Source organism: Vanessa atalanta, chromosome 16 (assembly GCF_905147765.1).
Source record: "Vanessa atalanta chromosome 16, ilVanAtal1.2, whole genome shotgun sequence".
In the NCBI taxonomy this organism is placed as follows: Eukaryota; Metazoa; Arthropoda; class Insecta; order Lepidoptera; family Nymphalidae; genus Vanessa; species Vanessa atalanta.
The window spans coordinates 4,750,083-4,774,049 of NC_061886.1; the positions used below are offsets into that span (position 1 = coordinate 4,750,083).

At 32.6% G+C, this 23,967-nt stretch overlaps 1 protein-coding gene across 1 annotated transcript; it reads right to left on the reverse strand.

Moving 5' to 3' along the window:
* Positions 1 to 10,366: 10,366 nt before the first annotated feature.
* Positions 10,367 to 23,589, reverse strand: LOC125069844 (piwi-like protein Ago3). The gene is made up of 17 exons (XM_047679435.1): positions 23,484 to 23,589; positions 22,988 to 23,131; positions 22,698 to 22,779; positions 22,521 to 22,617; positions 22,054 to 22,192; positions 21,546 to 21,717; positions 20,961 to 21,088; positions 20,286 to 20,449; positions 19,872 to 20,069; positions 19,351 to 19,500; positions 18,668 to 18,845; positions 17,794 to 18,051; positions 16,919 to 17,146; positions 16,404 to 16,587; positions 15,322 to 15,487; positions 14,462 to 14,680; positions 10,367 to 13,701 (listed from the first exon to the last, which is right to left on the reverse strand). The coding sequence occupies exons 2-17, from the start codon at positions 23,123 to 23,125 to the stop codon at positions 13,437 to 13,439; spliced, it is 2,766 nt and encodes a 921-aa protein (XP_047535391.1). The 5' UTR covers positions 23,126 to 23,131; positions 23,484 to 23,589; the 3' UTR covers positions 10,367 to 13,436.
* Positions 23,590 to 23,967: the final 378 nt, after the last annotated feature.

Consider the following 23,967-nt stretch of genomic DNA (forward strand, 5'->3'; position numbering starts at 1 on the left):
CAATCAAAGCAATACAACATAGATTGTTATCAGACAAAAAAATGCATTCATAATCATATTTACCTACTCATATTTCTGATGTACCAAATTAGTAATGGCGTTTTATCATTTTGAAATCATTCTTAATGCATTTTTCGAGTTTATTTTTATCGTTAATTAATCTTTTTTTTTAAAGGTAAGACACAAGGAATTTCTCTTTAAATCTACTTTTACTTTAAAAGTGTTTAATGCAATTAAATATTGTTTAATTGTTAAAATAATTGATAAGTACGTTGACAATAGAAGTTGGTAATCAATATTGACCTGGAATAAAAAATACCTAACCTTAAAATTAAAGCTAAATGCCATAAAGGTATGCAAGACACTTAACAATATACGATCATAACGGCGAGCATTGACGTTGCCGTCCGTCCTCAGTACATGACATGCACACTTATTTATACCCCTGTATATTGACGTCTGTAAAGCGAACCGCCTGTATAGTAGGTCGAACGATTGTACCGAGCATATAGCGACCATTCATCTCCAGTTGGTAGGTACTTGAAGAATGATACTCATACTATGGCAATAATTTCTTACTCAAAATCTTGAGAAAAGAACCGATTTAATACATTCACAGTAGGACATTCGAAATAATAAGGAAGTTGTTATATATATATTTTTAAAGACAGACCGCCTAATGGGTCATCTGTTTACTTAGTTACCTTTCAAACACGAACTCTACAAAACCAAGTATCTATTGCTCGTATGATATGGGCGGTACCTACCCAGACGGGCTAGGATGAAGTCTTATCACTAAGAGCATCACCAAGATTGTTACTCATTTATAGTTAACAGATACTTAAGAAATTAACGTCTCAATTCCCATAAGTGTCCCACAGTCGGTCAAACTATTCCTCTTCTTTGAAAGAGACGAATTTGAAACGAGTTCGTGATCATCCTCTTCATCGCCATACATGCCCGCCTTCTATCTGTTAAAGGTCGAAACAGTGTAAAAATTTCACGAAAGACCGCTCGCTTTGGGAATTCTTTCCCTAGTGGATTCAGTCTCAGACTTTTCCGAAATTTAAGCCGCAAACTTTTCCTATTGAATAGCTTAATTCTTCAATATGTTTCAACCAACTTCATGATCTTTATGTATGGAAATTGAGTGACGCTTGCCACGATTTGAACCAAAGATCTGATATTAGGTAAGATCATCTTTTATACACTTCTTCTTCCACTTTAAGAGGTAAGTGAGGATTCATGACTGATACTAATACTAAGATGTTCGGAACATTGCTGATTAAAACCTACTTTTAATTAAAAATATTCAGAGATAAACCAGATGACTGCGCCTGCGCCATTACCAACTATTAAACGCCATTTTAATCACATTATAAATGTATGTAATTACGTCTGTATAATATTACACTAATTGATCAATGTAATAATATTTTGCGGATAACGAAATATATTTTTGAACACAAATTAAGTTTTATAAAAATGACAACTACCGGCGTCTTATTTTATGACGACTCTTTGTTGTACTTAATATAAAATTGTTAAAACTGGAAGCCGTATAGTCGGAATTTGTTTACATAAGTTTATATTATAATGTAGGTCATAATATATCGACAATATTTGCATTAATTTCCACAAAAAAATGTTTTTTTTCACTCATGTGCACAGTTGTCAACTCACATCAATTGCAAATGGCGGGTGGCGGGGGTTTGTACAGGGCCAAGATTTGGTGTAGCCAGTGTAGAAAAAAATAACCATTATGTGAGAAATTTTGAAGTGGTACGATTAAAATGGCAGTACGATATAACCAACTCTCCCCTAACTAATATGAATACTTATATTATAAAAGCGAAAGACTAAACGACTCTTCCTAAGGCTCAATAAGTGATTACATATTGGACTGAATATTTAATTTGTTTACCTAAATTTAGTAAAGAAAAAAAGATCAGGAACGTAAGCGGCTAAATACCTAAATACCATTATAAGCGATGTATTTATTACATAGAAAGTTAATTAGTTTTGTAAACTTTGTATATAATAAAACGATACATATGGAATATATATCAAAATGAGCTGCGTTCCAAGTTGATGTATAGATACCTCTGCAGTGAGTTGTAAGTTAGTTCCCACGCCACGCCTGAGGCGACGAGCCGGACTGAAACGTGTCCGACAGACCGACACTGAAACTAAACGAGCTATAAACTAAAATAAGTAACTAGGTATTCATGCTTGAGCTAGATCAGCAAATCTTTCTTGTACGTTTATAAATTAAATAATTTTTGGGTCTCAAGAGAATTTAATTTCGAAGTCTGCAAGTTTATATGCTATGTTGAGTAAAACGATTCTGACGCGAGGAAGTTGTTTTTATTAATGTTTCATACATGCTTTTTATTTATTTAGGCTCATTTAAGAATTAGACTTGTTATTGTTCATAATTATACATATATTATAAACAAGAAATATAAAGCTCATGTAGAAAAGCTATTGATAATTAGGGAGTATTAGTCAATACAATATTATATTTTAAAAAAGGGTGGACTTAGAATTTATAATATATTTAGAATAGGCAGGATACTTATATAAAAAAATAATTGTATTTTACTGACATATTCGGTAATTAAAATGATGGAAAAGAGTAATTATATAGGTATATCTATATAGGTATAATCTACTTTCCGAACGAGTGGTAACTTTAATTCAACACAGTAACGCGACGATTCAAAAGTGCTTTTATGAGCACTTTTGAATATATAAATAAGAATATTTTGATTTTGATTTTACCCGTATAGGTGCCGATCGTACCGGTGGAATAAGGTCATAAAACGTTTTTATCGTAATAGGTACATATAACTCTATACTTTTACGCCACGCACGCTAGTAAAGCTAGTCGGGATGGTTTATCGACGTCTTCAACAATCATTGTTATATTTCAGACAATTGATTTAATACTTTTATTAATTAAACAGCTAACCATTCCTAATTAATCAATCCGACCATTGGTTAAACTTGTATGAACAATCCGTTCAGTAGTTTTTGTACTTATCACACTTTCATACACAAAGACCGACGACTTTGTTTCAGAATACAGATAAATTTAAACGTCCCTATGACTGTTTGTAAAAATAATTCGAAAATTTTGAAACTGTTGCTGTAAAAAAATGATAATGTATTTTTTGGTTGCCTCGATTTTCATACTTTGTTATAAATAAAATTATACACTGATATTACACAAAACGATGCTGTAGTACCTACCAACTCTATTATCGAAAAAATATAAAAATCGCGAATCATTGTTTTTTTATTTTATTTACGATTAATTAAGAACTTTATATCATTTATGAATAGTATAAATATTACCCACTAAAGCTATAAATTAATCATTTAAATTAATAACTGTTATATAAAGACATTTATCGGTCTTATTTGTAGATTTTTATTCCAAGGAATAAAAAAACTTCATGTAGGTACCTAATACGTAATACTTACATATAAAAAATAAATTTTATTTAAATATATTCAATTAAATGTCAAATTTGTGGTAGAAATTTGTGAAACAAAAAGTCCAAGTTTCAGAATCAAACCTTCAACGTAGCTAAACAATAAAGTGATATTGAAGTTATGTTTATGTTAGTTGTAAATTAAATGGTAAAATCTTATATAGAAGTCCGGTTGCATCTAAACAATAAAACATCTGTGCAAATAAAGATATACACAGAGGCACTTCGTTTTATAAGAACTCTGCAGGATATCTCACGTTTCAGATTTTATGGCTGCCTAGACTAGATCCTGTCTAAACATTGTCATTGAATACTAGTTCATATTGCCATTACGATTAATAACATATTCGCATAATAATTTACGTAACGTATATATAAATAATGTTCGAAGTAATCAGCGTTTTGTCATCTGCAGTTTGGAGATCAGCTTCTGATAGATTACATCGTTATAGAAAACATCTTATAAATTAAATAATGATGGAAATTATTTCTACGTGTTCTTCACAAGTTTCTACGTGTTATTAGAAAGGAAAGAAATATTCAAATTTCTTTAAATAAAAACGCTGATTTGTTTCGCTTTAAGCATATAGACTTACTCGAAGTCAAAAATAAATTTATGCGTATTTTCACAAACCAATTTCTGACCAGATCTTAATTCATACCTTAACGAGTTTATTCATTCATAACTCTGTCATTAGTATCGAGCCAATAGCACGCGATTCGAACTTAAATATGGACGAGCGATTTTTATATTTATCACCTTACAGTATAGCCTAAAATGGTTTGAATAGTTTCGACACTATATACCTATTACGAATGTAGTTACTCGTATATGGAAAAGCGAGCTTGTCAGCGTTGCTTCTAATTATCGCCGCATCTTTATCGCCGAGGTTTTTACGGTTCCATTTACCAATTTTGGTCTTTACTCCCACTAAATACGCATTAGAAACTGTTTTTCATTGGATTATTTCGTTTGTCCGTCTATACAAATATTCGTCACGGTCGCAGGCGGGCGGATGTAAAAAAATGAATCGACGGCCGCCTTGTGCGGCCTAATTAAGATATGTAAGCGATATCACTGGCTCACCGTTGTTAGACGCACTATTGTCCCGGCAACACATTGTGTTCAATACATAATGTAAACGATCGAACGATACGACTCTTATTTAGTATACTTATGTGTAATCTTATTCATGGTAAATATCTACCTTTATCTACATATCTTAAAGTCCAACAACATAACTACATAGGTATAAGTATAAGATGATGGATTTATCTCTTAGTATCAATAAAGTAACGATAGCATTGATATTTCTTTTGATATTGATTTTTGGAAATAATTGCTACCTAATTGACAAAAAAAAGTCCCGCTGAGTTTCTTTCGCCGGTTCTTCTCAGTTCCGGCTATTTTCTTTTCCGAACCGGTGCCGGTATTCGTGTTTAATTTGACAATCAATAAGTAAGTGTAATGCTTCTATATTGAATAAATTAATTTGATTTGATTTGATTTATCTGCGTAAAATAAAGTAAAGGAATTAATTTATGAAAAGGCAACAGATGTATAAAAATGAAATACTTCCTTCGTAGAAAGTAGGTAACACATTTTTGTCAATACAATTTACTTAGAAAACACGTAGCGTACCTACTAGAAAATAATCTTGATAATTGTAAAATAGGAAGGCATACTGCGGGTTCCTATATACGAATCGTTGTTATACAAAAGTAGCCGTTCGTTTTGATTTACAAATAACGAGCCGTTAGAATTTCCTATAAGTTTATACGTCACGTACATATACCTACCTATGTGGATTCAAAACTTGCGATATGTTTTATAGGTCATAAATTAAACTTTATTTATCTATTATATATAAAAATAATTATTAATATATTTACCTTATAATTTTTCTCAAAATATAAGGATATTTTAATAATTTTTTTTATAAACGATACATAGGTACAGTGAAAATGACATAACATTTAAGTACTTACGTTTTATTTATTGAACTAACACAGTCCAGTCATTTTTTATCTAATATATTTTTTATTTTGGCTACGATTCACATTGTGTACTTAAGTAAATAATTAAATTTTTATTTGTATAATCCTCACATATTAAGATAAACACCTCATAAACGAAAAATAATGTAAGTATATTCGATTGCTCGTTTTTTTTTGTTTTGTGTGAAAATAATATATTCTCGAAGTAACCAATACAAAACTTAACCCACATAAAATCCCTCGATACCTACCACAGAAGTGTTTGGTAAAAAAAAGTGTGATTAAAATGCATTTGTTAGTGGATATATGGTGAGGTAAATACGAATAAATATTCGGGTTTTCTTTAATTGAATGTGTCGAAGCCGGCGTCGAGCGTGGGACGGCGATGCGAATTATAGGCTATTATGATTTGGATATGGGTGGGCAGTTTTAAGTATTGCAAATAATTCTATATTAAACACCTATCGATTGTTTCTTGTCGGAATTTGTGTTAAAGATAACTAGCTACTTAATAAATTAAACAGCATATATACTTATTTCGTAAATTAGAAGTTAAATTATATTTCGTAGACTTACTTAGAAAGATACCCACTATTTTAGTTAGTTTAATATACCTACTTATTCAAATAATAGTCGAAAAGTTATATTTTAATTTCTCAATATTTTGTCTTTTTATTTTTTTGTCTTTGGGCTTAAGACATCAAAAGTAATGTATGTAATGCGAATTTAATTAAATTGTATTTAATTTACATTATGTACCATTTTTAAATAAAATGTATCGTATAAAGATATATTATGAAGGTACCTAGGTAAAAACAATATCGAATTTCAAGTAAAAATACCAATAGAACGCCAATTATTTTTAAGGGAGATTTTCTGAAGGAAATATTATGTCGTTGTATCGTATGTAGCGGAAACAGGCGACCTGAATTTACGAATACACATTCATTAAAGCATGAAGATATACATGATTGAGACTAGGCGTGTGCCGGTCTCCGTAAACATCGCATTTGCATCCAAAGCAAGCCGCAGAATTCAACTCAATCGATCGCTAAAAAATCCATCGCATTAAGCTCGCCGCGTGTCTATATGTCTTCTGGACCGAATACAACAACCAATCCGCCCACGCTTTATCACGGAAAATGATACTTATAACCATACGCATAAAACCGACCTCATACAACGAAGCATAATCGCATAAGCTGTTATAAGCAAAGGAGATTCAACTACAATAATACGTGCACTGGGCCGGCGCGCGCGCAGTCTGATCTGACCACTACTGTGCATTTCCCACGGGCTACGTATTGTTCTGTCTCGCTCGCACTGTATAGCGCCGTCCTCGTTCCCCCTGATGGACTGCCGCTCTTTCGTTAAACGAAGCACACCCACACACGGTGTCGGTATTTCAGATTATTCCGAGGTAGACCGACATAGATTAGCTTCGTCAGCTTACGGGTAAGCTAGAACATTCTTAGCTGTATGAACTTTGTGTTATAATGTAAGGATTCTTTTTAAATTCAAAATTGTGCAGTCATTCTTCTCTATCGCTTCCAATTTTTAAACTTAATACAACTTTTAGATATATACAAATAACATCATTAAATACTTATTAAGTTTTTCAAGAAGTTTTGAAACAGGATACTTTTTACTAGAATTTTCCCATTACACAGCATATAAATTTTAAGTAAATGTAGAAAACGTATCTATTGAATTGTAAATAAAAAATGTCATCTAATAGAATCAATAAAAATCATATTTATTTTAATTATGTTGTTTGAAATAATTTTTAAGGCAATGTATGAGAGATTTTCAAACAGATCTCCAGACAGACGCAGCAAAGCGTTGTCTAATTCCAGTACGTCTAAAGCTCGTGCACATCCCGTCTTCTGTCAAATAATGCCGCGGGCGCTAACTCTATTGCACCCAATTAGGGATATTTCGGACACGACAAGCGATTAGTCTAAGGATTAACCTTCGTTGTAATTGGAGTTATTTTTACGTCAAATATTTTTTTTTTTCGCGTTTTTATCGAATTATATAGGAACGCTAATCTTTTGTATTTATATTTGCATAATTGCTTGGATTTCACGCCTATGATGGTATGATTTTTTCTATAATTTTATTTTGTTAATAACCTAAGAAATTAGTGTTATTAAAAGTTGGTGCTAAAAATATGGTTTTAAAGTCTTACGGTAATACTAAATATATACATATATATCAAAAAACTTATCTATATTTAAAAAAAAAAACGGTTTCTCCAAGATATTATACCGATATTTTTTACTTTTGTATTAAATACCGAGGTCACTTTTTTTTGTTTATCAAAATTTAGTTTTGATGCCAATTTTTTACAACTATTATACTAAAAATAAGTATAAAAAGACGAAACACAATATAATATTTAAATATCGTTCTAATAGGTACCTACTTTTATTTAAAACCAGCGAAACCCAACCGACGTGGTACGTATAGTTTTAATAATTATAGTACCTACTTAATACTTATTCATATTTATAATTACAAATATTTAGTACCAGACTTTTTTACATGTCTTTTCATATTCAACTACTTCTCTGTAGAAATAAATCATATATTCGTTACCGCTAAAGTCACTGCAGCAACGATCACAAGAAACGAATTCACTCGACAGTTTTATCGTCGAAATAGCTTTTAATTTTACAGGATCTTACGTCCATCCCGATGATTAATTTTAGACGTTGATAAATGAATTTAGAAAATCGAATACGTAGCTAAATTTTACAAACTCTTAACAATAAGTTGACTTGGTGGTAGTTGGTGGAGTTGGGCTTTGTGCAAGACCGTATGCCTAGCTAGGTACCGTCCATCCATCACATATTCTTCAAAAAGCAATGCTTAGTATTGTTGTCTTCCACTTTGAAGGTGACGAGACATAGCAGTTAGTTTCCAAGGTTGGTGGCGCATTGGCGAAGCAACGAAAGGTTATTTTTACAGCGCCAACGGAGGATGTGACCACGTAGGGTCAGTTGACCCATTACCATTTGCTTTTATATATTGCTATTGATTGTTAAATTAAACACTATTACCGGTTCGGAAAAGAAATACCCTGACCTGAGAAGAAGCGGTGAAGGAAAATCAGCGGTTTTTTTTGTCAATTTGTGATTATTTACAAATATTCAGTATCAAAAACACGACGACCTCCATAGTCGAGTAGTGTGTACACCGGTTTTCATGGGTACGCCACTCCGAAGTCCCGGGTTCGATTCCCGGCCGAGTCGATGTAGAAAAAGTTCATTAGTTTTCTACGTTGTCTTGGGTCTGGGTGTTTGTGGTACCGTCGTTACTTCTGATTTCCATAACACAAGTGCTTTAGCTACTTACATTGGGATCAGAGTAATGTATGTGATGTTGTCCAATATTTATTTATTTATTTATAAAAACATATAGCCAGGAGTATCAAAAACATCAACCATGAACACACTAATTGTATAATAACATTTCGCACACAAGCGTCCTTTAACATTTTTATTTGATTTGGCAACAGAGGCATTTTGATCGCTTTCTGGAATCCAGTTGTATAACCGCATACATTGCCCCACAAACGACTATGCAGTAGTTGTGTTTGTTCCTTGTAATGCAATGAGTATCACATTTTCTCACAAATCATTCATATTTTGCAGTAGATACGCAACATTACAGAATATAAGTATATTGAGAAGCCATAGTTATCATATCATAGCCATAGCCATAATATCTTGATTTCTTTAAATTGATGCCTCAAAGATTCTTTAACTCCTTGGTTAAAGATTGTGCAAATAGTCCTCTTCTACATCATAAGCATCGTATTGATATCAGCTGCGTTACTCAAAGCATTATATCGGAAAACATTATACTGTGAAAGTAACTGAAATATACTAAGCGAGGCGTACCTATTAACATCGGCTCTGAGTTCGAGCCCTAGTTAGGTAGTGCCTATAATAATGATACAAGGTTTATCCACCGAAATATTCTCAGTAGCAACCTCGAGTCTGGGAGTAGGCAGTATACACTCCTGTGCCTCTCAAGCAACAGAATCAGCCATGCGCCTGAACACTTTCCGCTCGTGTCTAATTATTTTACTATTCATAGAGATTGGTATACTTCCGCTGAAATGTTTTCTTCCTTCCATAGGTTTGTAGACTAAATGCTGGAAATAGGTTTAATTTCGCTCCAAGAATTCATTTTATTTCGGTTAAGTTAAAAGAGAAATAAAGACAAATAAACATCTTTGACATTAAAGTGACGCAATATAATCGAGCCCCGAGATCTCGAATAACACAACCTAACCCGCTTAACACTATCCCCGTAATGTGTGTCACATATGAATCATGCTTATTGTTTAAATATCGACTCGACTATTTAGGCAGAGAATCTGCTAACATTGATATGAATTGTTAAAAATAGCACCCTGTTAATGTCCCACTGCTGAGCTTATGGACATATAAAGATTCCGTTGATCATTTATATGTCTAGATAAACTACAAAAACGGAGAACTTCTCGAAAAACAAATGGTGGCCACCATTTGTTTTTCGAGAAGTTCTCCGTTGTAGGCCACTAAGTACACGCACTCTAGTAAGTATCATATAAACAAAATCTAAGTAAAAATCCTTATACGAATGTATTTTAATTCTTAGTTCTTTATATTTTTTATTTACCTCTTCGTAATGTTTCCAAGTAATTAGCGTAGAATTCAGAGTACCAATAAAATTGTATCAAGCATTTCAAATTCAAATCGGACACACAGACATACCGTTGAGATACAGATAATGACGATTATTTTGATAAATACCTAAAACACTATGTAATAAATAAATAAAACAAATATGGAGTTATGTAACAAATTGTCATTTATTCGCTGTTAAGATGTAAACGTTAACAAACTATTGCTATTAATTAAACGATACACGTGGTACCCGAGACCAGCATCCTTTACGATTACAGCAAACAGGTACACATACAATTTTAAAATCACAGTTGGTTTTTACAATTCTTATAATTAAAACATAAAAGTACACAGAGAAAAAACTGACTTGAGATTAATATTACATATAGATTAATTAATTTTTACTAAGAAAAGGAAAGTAGATCGACACATGGACAGAGTCATGACCAGTGGGCACCTAATTTTAAACTATTTCTTGGCCCATTCGATGCGCTAACCACGGTCCTTACACGAAGTCCCAACTCAAATGCCTAAGCACTATCTTTCATTTCCTTAGAACATGGGTAATACCACAGTAGAACCTCAGTAATCTGGCATTCACCCCCCCACCCCCTTTTTAAACCGTCTAGTGGCAGTGTATGATTGAACATGTTGCAAATTGTCTGTCTTAGTGATTATTTCACAATTAAAATTAGATACATTAATTTAAAAAACGATTTTCATTTTGATTGATATTTACTTGGTGGTATGGGTTTAGCGGTTGTATATACGATGAGTGGGTGGTACAGTGGTATATACCCTTTTATCTATATAAAGCCCTACCACCAAGTGCCATCTTGAAATCTAAAACCTTAATATATAATGTCTGGTAAATAAACGGAAATACGATTCGTTATTTACACATATAGGCAAACTACATATAACTTATTGCTTTTGTCGTATCACGATATTTTATAGTCATACTTTCGTTATAGCACATAAATATATTTTAATTATTATTTATAAAGATAAAATTTCCTAATTGTTCTTTGTAACAAAGTAATTTTATCTTATCAAATATCATAAATGCGAGACTAATTATATATGTCTGTCTGTTACGATTTCTCGGCTAGACCTCTGAAACTTGGTACGAAGCCAGTTTGAACCCTAAGGAACCTAACGTACATACCACGCGGGCGAAAACAAGTTAACAAATAAATCAACGCTTATATTAAGAGATATCTTGTTCATTAGATTACGTTATTGAATTTGGATATCAGTTCAAATCCTTAAATGAAATTAAATGTCTATTATCTTGATTTTTTATAAGCAGTCTTTGAGAGAAGAACATTCTAGTTAATTATCAACACTCTTAAAGTTTTTATTAAATCCGTTTTAAGACCCGTAGTAAGACTTTTGTTTCGAAAGTCAAAAGTTATCTTAATTTTATTAGATTTGTCCAGTTGCAATCTTGAAAGAGTTTCCTACAAACTAATTATGTTTATTTTTACTTTATTCTAATGGCTAGTGTTTTTTTGAGCTTAGACATTAATTACTCATAAAAACGAAGATTACTGTTAAATAACAAAATTAAAATATTCGAAGACAACATAGTGTTTGTTACTTAAGAATGACAATAAACCAACAAAATACGAGAATTGTTAAATCATAAGTAAAGCCACGGCCACACATGATGAAGATAAATTAATGGCAAAAATTTAACATATAGTCTATGGTCAATCCTGTTAAGAGTTAGACAACTATTTAACTCAGTATATTCACGAAATCGAACTTATATAATCATTTATAATAAAAATAGTTGGATCTGACTATAATTATATAATCTTGTTTTTTGTATATTAATATAGGCCAAATACAAACACACGCACGCTTCTCACTCTTCCTTCATAACAAAATCTTGACTGTTTAAAACTTAAAAATAATAATTATATTTAAAAGGTGGGATGATGACAAAAAAACCACTAAAGATAGATTTGAAAAAAAAGTTGAAATTGGGAGAGAGACTAGCAAATGGACATCCAGGGGGAAGGTGTCACCATTGTGATGGTCACCATTATAGTATAGTTACCATTCTTAACACCGTCGATGCGCCACTAAATATAGGAACGAACATTTTTCATCCCGATCTAACCGAAATAGCATTCATACGGCCCTACCACGGGTAGTCACTTAACAATGAGGCTATTTAAGAACGAAACGAAAAATCACCTTAAACACGTTCGTGAAATGTCAGAATATTATATAGGATATTGGGCGATTATAATAATACCATTTAAAGTATCAACGTGAGTGAGATACGAAGTGAGTTCTCATAGAATAGCTCAGTTTATAACTGGACGATATGTTAACAAAAATAAACATATTTGACTAACTAACCGTGCATACTTAACGTATTCAACCTATAACTTTTGTTTAGGGGTGTTTAGTTAAACAATGGTGTTTCTTCTTTCAAATGTCAAAACAATTGTAACAAGAAAGAGAGGACATTAGTTTCCAAACACCTGCTAAATTGCGTTTATAAGATTGATAATCTACAAATCTCTTGTTTATAAAATACTTATCTATATCTATAGATAAATTGTTTTGAAATATTCATATAAAAATATAATACTCTGTGTATGTACAGCATATTTGTACTTAGTTATTAATCACTGTTATTGACATATCAATCACATAACTACTATATTTTTTTATAAAATGTAAGTTTTAACATATATATATGTTATAAAAATTTTAATTATAATGTAATCTCTCAATAATATTACAGATTTAAAAAACAAAAGAGTTTTTAAACACAAAACATTAAAACAAATTATATTTAACAATCCTAAGAACTACAATTAAACTGATTAAAACCGGTTACATAATTATATAAATAACATTGTTTAAAGGAGTGTTTAGTCAAACGATGCTGTCTCTTTCTTTCGAATATCAAACATATGACGCTAGAAAGAGAGAAAGGGAGTTTGAATGACAGCGTTCATCTAAATACTTGCTTACAATTTTTATAAGGAAAGCCTTAAGATTGATAAGTTCAAATCATTTTTAAGAGTTTTCAAATGTTTAAGTTCACAATTCTACTAGTATTGTTTGTTGAACCAGATTCAAATGAAATGTTTGCAATGAATACAATGTCTTAATTACGAACATTTCATTTGAATTTTTGAAGTATTTTTTTTTTATTTTTATATCATTAATGTCAATAACAGCGATATAATTAAATGCTAAACTTACTTACTATAAATATCAATAAAACCTACAAGAAGAATAGTTTGTCGGCTAGTGCTTCAGACGGCTGCTGGTGTACGTTCTGACCCACGAGATATGCAAGTTTATGTGCGTACTGGCACGGTGCCGGCACTCGAACGGTGCCAGGCCAGTTGTAATACAAATGGCACATTTTATATGTCAGTCGTTGGCACTGATCTGGAGTCATTCCACTGTCATCGTGGACTACAACGTAGTGGGTCGGTGTGACCGTCCCTTGGTTAACCTTTTGTGATACTATTAGGAAGTCATACCTGAAACATAAATTAGGTTTTATTAATATTAATAAACATTACAGATGTTTATTTTATTTTATTTTTTTATTAACAAACCAAGAACCTTTTTTAGTAGTCAAAGATTACTTTACTGTACTGTATGTTCGTTGTAAAGAATTCCATTTGAAAGATATTGTAGTGTCTGACTTTGTCGAAGTTTAAATCTTGTCAAAAACACATTTCGAGTACATACATACATACATTTTAAAATAGTATTTTTCTTTTGAGCTGTGATACTCTATAGAATCTTAAGTCGATTAATTAAGTTAATCGTCTTAATATTCTGGCAAGCCTGAGGAATTTCCTTGTACTTAATTTGTTTTGAAACATTAAAGGAAAACGTTTTGTGAGAAAACCCGCATTTGGTGGATGTCACTTTGCTGTATGCATCCACGAACCTGCATTGGAGCAATGTGGTGGAGTAAACTCCGAGCATTCTCTTCAAAAAGGACATTAGGTCTTAGCTCGGCAGTCAGACATTCATAGGCGGTTACTTTACTTTTTATTCAGAATGTCTTAATTCATGAAAAAGAAAACAAAGATGTGTGCAAGTGTGTATACTTAAAATATTGCATTAAATAGCCTAATCAATGAGAATGGCTATACACTATAGAACTAACGCAATGACCCATGGGGGCGGGCAATTCCGTTCGACGCAATTGAATCCCGCACGGAGCAGCTAGTATATATAACAATTTTTAAATAATGCTAGACGAATTATATTCAAATGTAATCTTACCAATCTCGTCTAGTAATATCGTGATCAACGACGGTTCCCGGGTGGGGATTAGCAAATTCTTTTCCAGTCTTCATGAATATACGCGTGTTGATCCTTTTCTGTACAACGACGTACGTAAGAGTAGGTTTGTAAGTCTCGCCGACGAGGGAGAAGCTGATCTGCATTTGAGGAATCTCATATTGCTGGACGAGCTTCAATTGGCTATCTCCGACTCCGTCTCTGTGCATAGAATGACATTGCATTAGGATTTTATAAATCAATATTATTGCACTGAGCTGCCAACCGCATTCATCGTATGTGTACGTACGTATATCGTACATGTTGCGAAATTGCTGTAAGTAGGTCTTATTAGTTATTTACTAACTGGTTTTATATTTAAGAGAAAAGGTGACCCAGTGGTTAGAATTCTTGAACCTTAACCGATGATTGTGGGTTCATTTCCAGAAAAGCACCTGCTTGTTATTCATCTCGGATTCGGCGATGAAGGAAAACATCGTGAGGAAACCTGCATGTGTTTAATTTCAATGAAATTTTGCCACATGTGTGTTCACCAAGCCGCATCGGAGCAGCGTGGTGGAATAAGCTCCAAGCCTTCTTTTCAAAGGGAGAGTAGGCCTTAGCCCAGCAATGAAACATTTACAGGCAACTACTTTACTAGTTTTATGCGAGCTCGTCTGGATAAATACCGCGCACTTATTATTTTACTGCTCAACAACACTAGCTAGTATTGTTGTGTTTCAAGGCCGGTGGTATTGATGATGTACAGGGTAGTTAATATTTTCAATACCAATGTCAATGAGCGGTGGTAAGTTATACGTTGAATTAAAAAAAATGAAGTGTATTATTTTTTCATAGCACACCTGTATATAATGATCCGGTCGGGTAATCTTCCGTTGACTCGCAGATAGTGCTTGAGCGAGTCGACGAGGCAGGACTTGAGACTGTCGACGATTTCCTGCCCGCGCTCTTGGAACACGGCCTTCGAGTACCAGTGGGTCATGGTCTGATTGTACGACGCTATGAAGGCTAAGCAAAAAAAATACATATTATTTCCGTATTATAGATATGTAAGAAAAGACAAAGAAGTGTCTGCTGGCTTGTATAATTAAAATGTCCTGGTATTAGATAGCCTATTCATTTCATTCAGAGAATGACTAGAAACTATACACCTTTATAACCCACAAGAATAATACTGTTTAACGCAATTGAACGCCACATGGAACAGCTAGAAAATATGTTATTTGCCAACATTAAACAAATACAAGAGAACAAAGAACTCGAACTAGTACCTCTCTGTTTATTTGTTATATTGTGTACTCAGTAGTAGATATTAGTATATGTTTGAGTATATATTAGGGACATTCGATGTTTTTTAATCCAGTCGCAAAAAGCCGCTTTAACTTCGTAAACTGACTAAACTACATGCACAATAAAAGTGACAGAAGGTTCTTCCTAAAATAAATTACTCTTTTTCTCCTTCTCTCTACGTCATAACTCTCTTGTATCTCTTGTAACTTTACTCTCAAGCGTCATTTAAAACGTTCACCATAACCATTTGACCATATGTCTTGAAAAAAGTCTACTACAACTTATTGCTAGGGCGAAGTTAGAGCGTATTGACAGAAATGGCGAAAGATTGGTGTGTCTTCCTGAGGCTTTGCTAGGGCTGTCTTAGAGAATTTCTGTCTGCCTTTTCCGCAAAGACGCTAAGATCATTAAGACTCTCCCTTCGCGTTTAACACGACTCTCGATGACCGAGGAAAGTCACTACCAACATTCCCGCGGTGTGATACCACAATGTCGAATGTCATAACACAGTTGAATTCCGGCAAAGTGCAGTTCGTAATTTACTTTTTTCTTGGGTTTCTATGAGTTGAGTCGATAGCTCGTTTGTCACTTATGGCATAAAATATATAAATATATGTTATAGAGATGCACCCACAACACACGCTGCGGCGCTTGCGGGCGGCGTCGTGGTAGGAGTCGACGCCGATCACCATGGCCGTCTTGAACGGGATGCTGATGTTCCACAGCGTGCCGCCCAGCTTGCAGTTCATTTGCAGCAAGATCTTCTGGGTTATGGATCGAATTTTCTGGCTGTTCATGAGCGTCCGGGCGTTGATCACCTGATTAAAAATAACAATATTTACGTTAATTATTTCAAAATTTCTTATACAAAAATCATTAATTTCTTAGTTTTAAGTTACAAAATTAATTAAGTTATACATTTCCCTTAAAACCCAGACAAGCACCAGAGTTTACGTGCTGGTGAAATAATTTCAAGTGCTCTTGAGGGTTCAGCGATGAAGGAAAACATCGTGAGTTTTGATAATTTTGGAATCTTAAATTCTACCACGTATGTATTCTCACCTACACTGCAGTGTAATAATTTAAAACTAGAGACCTCTGCCTAGCAATGAATTTTTCTTTCTTTCCTAACACCGCTATCATTCATACCTGTGAGGGGACTGGGTTATCTGCACAGCAAATTTTCTTAATGGCAGCATAACGATCGTCTCTCATAGTCGGCGATATGGCGACGACTAGTTGTAAATGAGATGTGATGCATTTCTTGAGAGCCATGACATAGGTGTCTGTTCGGTCATTGGGCAGACGGAGTAAGTCCGGGTTGGATACATTTATACCCATTGGACGACTACACCGTTTTAATGTTTCAACGAAATCCTAGAAGTAAGCACTCAAATTAATATTTGAAATAAAAATAAAAAGCCCACTAAAATAGGAAAAATACATTAATTGAAACTATGTAAAAGATATTGGTAATTACAACAATTAAAGTAGGCACATGTGTACATCACAGAACAAATGTGAAATATCTAATTCAAAATTTCTAGTTCTCTAAGTATGAGTTGAATTAATTATAAAAATGTAAATTTGCAATTTCAATCAGCAAATAGATCTCCAGAATACTCTGCTATTGATTTTATAATATTTAATCTGTGCCTTTTTGGCACAAATAAAAGCCAGAAAAAAGAAAAAAAAAATATTGCTAAAATAAATATGTAGAAAAACTTCTTCAAAGAAGCACCAAGCAACTGTACTTTATTAATATCAAATCATATATTGTTGTATAACTTTTCACTTACACAACATTTGTATATTTGACAATACAGTATAATTCGTCATTTTAAAACTACCGTAAGAAAAATAAACGAAAAATACAGTAATATAAACGATTGAAATAACCAGTTATTCCAAGGTATTTTCTGTCCGTAGAAACCAGATGCTCTGATTGCACTATACAAAGGTCATACAATTAATATAATGTTTTATAGTTTTAATTTTGATATCAAAAGCATTAAGAACCTTACCGTTGCAACTTGTTTATCCCTGTCGGTATACAAGAGCACCCATCTCATTATATCAACGGCTTGCATCACAGCATTCCGCGAGACATCTCCATTCCAATCAGCATTAGGCTTACCCGGCACTTTAACGTCATTGCCAAAGTATAATGTCTCTGGTGGTAGAGTTCTGGCTGTTAAATTGATCGTCTCTTGTGCTATGGTGAGACCCCATCCTTTTAGACGATTTTTCGCTGTCTCGTTGTTAAGAACGTTTTGGATGTACTAGTAAAAATGATAAAATAGTTTAATATATCCATAATATTATATGACACAGTAGTAAGTCAGTGATTACTAGTTATTTATGTACATTGTTTGTTGACGTTACTTTTTTAAGAACAATTTAGACCCTAACTGCCTGTGTAGCGAAAAATTCAATGTAGGTCAACATACTATGGATCGAGCAATGCTCATAATATTTTTGTAGAGTAAAATCATAAATAAGATGCTAGATGAAACCAGAGTTGCCGACATAAATTTAAAAATTTGCAAACTACAGAGGAAGGGGGGCATACACAGCATCCCGCCTCATCATCATCTAGCCAAAGGTATAAATGACCTGAAGAACAGAAACGGATGTTCTTCCTGGCCTGTTTGGGAGAACCCATACACAAACACATTCTCATTGCTGTATGTTCATATAATACAACTGGCTTAACCAGATCTTGTACAAAAGTATTAAATTAGCCCCACCTGATAGGAGTTAAGAAAAATCTTCTAAAACAGGACAGATTATAATTTATAAATTAACAATTCTTTCTTGGTTCATATTACACACATTAAAGGTTATTTGCCTATTGAATGAGTCATAATTGATCATGGTGGGGTATTAAACAAGTACCTTTTTAAACGCTGCGTGCCGTTGATTAGGTGTTATACGTGTATATGTAGCAACATCTTTCATAAGTCTGAAGTTACTCCTCTGATCATCAGTGAGTCCTGTAAGCTGGCAAAGTTCTGGCACAAGACATATCATGAAGTCAGTTGGCTTTTCTGATCCTGGCATTCGTTTAGAATCTCTGAAATAGAAAATATATTATGTAAATTTTATTTTCATTAATGTTTTTATAATATCACAATTGAAATAGATCAAATGATATAGACCATCTAAATTTACATAAATAAAAAGATAAAAAACATAAAAAACCAATACATTTATGGGTCAAAATTGTTGTATAATCAAAATAACAAATACTTGGTGGTAAGGTCTGGTACAAGCCTGTCTTGGTAGGTACCATTGACTCATCACTTATTCTACTCTCACTCAACAATAGCAGATCTTTGCTGAACTTCAAGCTTGTTGCCTTCTTGGAAGACGTGGCCCACACTGACTTTTTTTTCATTTTAAAATAATATATACATAAACTATCATAAATAATATATAATAATAAATAATATATTTTTGGTTGTTTGGGTTTCAGATTAAAGGGTGAGTGAGCCAGTGCAACACAAGGACACCACATAGGTTGGGGGCAGATTGGTATTGTAAGGAACTAATTTCCTTTAGGTGTAAAACTAACATACCTTGAAATAAGCATTGGTTGATCAACATCCATAATATCAATTCCATAATTCTTCTTATAATACTCTATGTAACTAATTTTCACCATTTCACCTTTCTCATTCTTTTCGAATGTCGATCTTGGATTCATGGAGTCATCTATACTATCTACTCTGTAAAATAATAACAATTTGTGATACATTTCAATAATTGAAATACCATAATTAATCAGTAAAAATTAGGTATTCGGACATTATTTCTCGAATATGTAACACGCAACGTTTATGATAATAATATTTTTTTTAAACAATCCAAAGTTTATTCTATTTGTGAGCTTTGCTGTTGCTTCTGTACAAAGTAAAAATGCACAAAATAAATATTTTTCAATTCTAATTCTACATTAACAACAAACCAAATAGTGGTCACTTGTTACAAATGCTAATACATTAAAAGAAAATCTATAGGATAAAATCACAGACTTATAAAGATAGAGACAAGTCAGTACAAAAATTAAGTAATTTGTTTACAAAGTAAAATAACTCACCTAAAGAGTTTCTTATTATACGTAGTCATAACTGAGCAGCCTATCAACTTGTCTGACATTGCCCTCTTCCAGTTAGCGCCTTCAGCTTGGACGGTCTCCTTGATCAGCGAGAGCACCGACTGCGTCCGGAGCACGCGGTGGGTGGAGTCCAGCGTCAGCATCAGACCTCCTTCGTATTCGTCTACCGCTGTCACATAGCTGAAGAAGGGAAGATTGCGTTTTAAATATTAAGATAATTTTTTTTCTATGCAATAGTAATGTAAAGAGATTGAGAATGAATATTTTGATTTAGATTATTTAAAAAAGCAAGCGCGCCGTTACAGACAATAGCCCATTATAATTGACTACAAGAGATCAAGTTCATATGGAAATAAGAAACCTTATTTTACCACACATTAAGAAAAGCAACTTTACCCAGGCCATACTTCTAGCTTGTACTGAGGTATCTGTATCGCAGCGTGCTCGTTAAAATGCTGCCGTCCGAAGCGAACCAGTTGTAAATCCTTCATTATATGCTTGAATAGCACGTTGTATATTTGTATCATCTCACTCAGACGACGTGTACGGCGGAATATTATCTAAAACAAACAAAAAAAAATCTTATAGATTAAAAAATTAGCTGGAATTTTGATAGCTCGATTGTAGCTTCTTAAATATACCAAATACTGATAGACTTAGAAAAAAAGTCATTTCTTTACATTATGTATTGCAAGGCGAAGCAATGGATGAATATGGTAGTAAGTTACTTACTAATGTATAACTTACTTGTACCTGTTATCACACTGGATCACGCACCTTACGAATCGGAACACCGCAATACAAATGATCAATACTTTGCCTTTGCCCTTTTTTATGAACCTGATACCGTGTATTCAAAATTTCTTGATGATCGTCAGAGTAGTTGAGATGTGAAAATGTAATAAACAAACTTGCTTTCCCACTTATAATATTAATTAAGATGAGTGACTTAATGATGATATATCCTTGCAATATAATACAAGAATTCATGCCAATTTCGAAGGCCATCAATTTATAGGGCATATGGGCAATTTTAATAAAGATTTACTTTTAAAGATTTGCAATACTCACATTTATATTCACTTTACTTTCATCAAAAGGGTTAGTTGAAACGAGGTTAAGTGCTTCATCTGGTAGCATGTGCGGCACATATAATGTTGTGCCATCAAACGTCTTTTCTTTAAAAAAGTGATTATGCTCTGCAAAAGAAATAAATGCTTTTAAAACAAGAAATAAAGGCTTTTTTTTTCTCAACACTAAATTTTTTTTTTTTTGATTTACAAAATGTTAAGAAATATATACATAATTTTTTTTAAGCTTGCATCAAATAAATTATTAAATTCACCTATAATTGTGACAGCAAGCGATACTTTAATCGCTCAATCTATTGGAAAAGTATAATATTAATCTCCCTATAAAAATCTAACCCACCAATTAAACTACAAGTTAATTAAACTACCAGGAACCTTGTGGGCAAGAAGCCAATATCAAAAATTATCTTGCTAAAAGATTCACACGGATATAAAATTTATATTATTGTCAGACATTATTTATAAAAACAATTACAATATGCAAATATTGTAATATAAGACTAATATTGCATCAAAGCTAATATGGAAATATACTCAAAAAAGCTTATCATAAAATCATACACACCATTTAATAGCTTAAAGCGCAGGTGCTTATAATCTTGATCTGGATCATATCTGACTTCATATTCAAAAACATTGTTCTCTTCAAAGTTTAAATAGATGAAATTAGCTGTTACTTCACAAGGGGTTCCTGTTTCACCTTTCTTAACTACTGGTGGAGTATCTTTGACTTCTTTCTATAAGATATAAAAAAAATATATTTAGCAATATATGAAATAACAACTTTTTGTTACTACAACATTATTAAATAGATAATAATAGTAAATAGATAAGATAAATATAATACTATTTATTTAATAACCAATACACAAACTCAAATTCATATGGAATTTTCTCATAGTTTTAAAAATGTTTAATGATACAACATTTTAGAGTAATAACTACAACAGTACCAAGTGCTATATTTTTACAAGTGTATTTTGAGTATCAACTGTAAACACAGAAGTATACGGAGTTCTGTAATGTATTGAAGGAGATTGAAATTTTATGATAGAAAAAATAAAGTTACTTACAAAGTATTTATTTTTCCCCACTAAAGTTTGTGAGGAAGTTGCTGCAGTTGATACTGTACTGGAAGCCATTTTCTTTGTCAAACTATCAACATCACTATCAACAAGGCTCGGAGGTGATTGCGCAGCTTGTGAGGCTTTTCTACAACATCAACATTATTTATTAATATTGCTGTATAACACACTGTCTTGACTGACATACTACATATTGCTATAGAGATTTGAAACAATTTTACAGTAGGAAACTTTGTAGTCAGTAATGCGTTGAGTTACTGGTATATAATACAGATAATTTCCCTAGAACTGTTTTATTTATAATAATATAAATAATATTTATTTTATTTTGTTACTAAATGTTGGTATTACACCAAGAATGCAATTAAGCTATTTGTTTTCTTGGTAAATATTTATGCCATAAAACAGATTTCATGGTAGTTTAATCCAATGTATAAATTTTAGTATATACTCACAAACTTTTTAGAAGACTTAATCCACGTCCAACACCCCTACCAACTGTAACGGAGGTTAGGGGGGGTTTTACATCTGATGCTGGGCTGAATGTTGCATCTATAAATAATAAGCAGTGTTACTGAAATCAATGCTTGTTTGTAGATTGGTTTAAATGCTCAATTTCATGCTCAACAAACCTCCTGGTTTCTGCTGCATTTTAGAAAGTAACATAGCTGCCATTTTACCCCTCCCACCTAAACTGGTACTAGTTGAACCAACCTGTGTGATAAAAATTACTGTCTTATTAAGATTTTATATTTAGGCTTGTTATAATATGTAATTAAAATAGTAGCATCTGACATAAAAAAGAATAAATATTTATAGTGAAATCAATAAAATATATTGATATCACTATAATTGTCCTTTTACTAGTACTAGTAAAATCAGACTTCCACTTTTAATAAAGTCAATGTATGTAAAAACGTACCACACTAGGTGCAACACTTGGTGCTGGTGTGGGTTCAGGAATTGGCACTTCAGACGCTGGTGGCGATTCCATAATTTGTGACTTAAGGGCCTGGAGCAAGGCCAAGCCTCGACCTCGACCCTTTCCTGGGTCTGCCATTATTATCTATAAATAAAATACCAATATCAGATATACATCAAATATAAAACAATTTGAATTTACCTACGTTATGATTTAAAATAACAAATTCGTCGTTCTTCGTTTAAATTAAACTTTCTATAAAGTATATAGAACGAGAAATAGAAGACAATGTAAGAAAAGGTTACACTAATCTTTGTAGGTACATTTAGAAACAAACTTTTAATACCTTCATATATCATTTTAATGTTTACTTAACAAAAACAAAATGCTGAGCATGCTTGTAATTAAATACAAGATTACCTTGGTAAGGTATACTATAGAAAATGATAATTCCAATAAAAGTATATGTATATTTGAATATATTAAATTCACTTACCGTAGAAACTTATTTAGCTTTTACAAAAAACAAAAGTTAAATATTTCTGCCCGCGATAAATAAAATTAGAGAACCATACAACTCTCACAGATAAAATACAAACACAATACACATTGTACAAATTTTGACAACTCGAATCTCAATTCGTATTTCGCACAACAATAAAAACTTTCGTACTCCACAGACGACATAAATATTAATCGTGATTTAAAAAATAAACTTTAAACTCTGCAAATCGCTTATTAAATTCAAATTCGTCAAGCTATAACAGGTGGGCCAACAAGCGAAATCCTTAAATATCCATTCATAAATAAATTCTTACTTTAGGTAAATAATAAACGATGATGATCGCTTGAGGTCCGTGCTTTGAACAATTCAGCTCTATAGTGTATTTAAAATACCATTCATACCTATTCTAATGATATAATTTTAGTTTCTAAAAATTTAAAAGCTGAACAGATATTTTGATTTACTTCAATCCGGC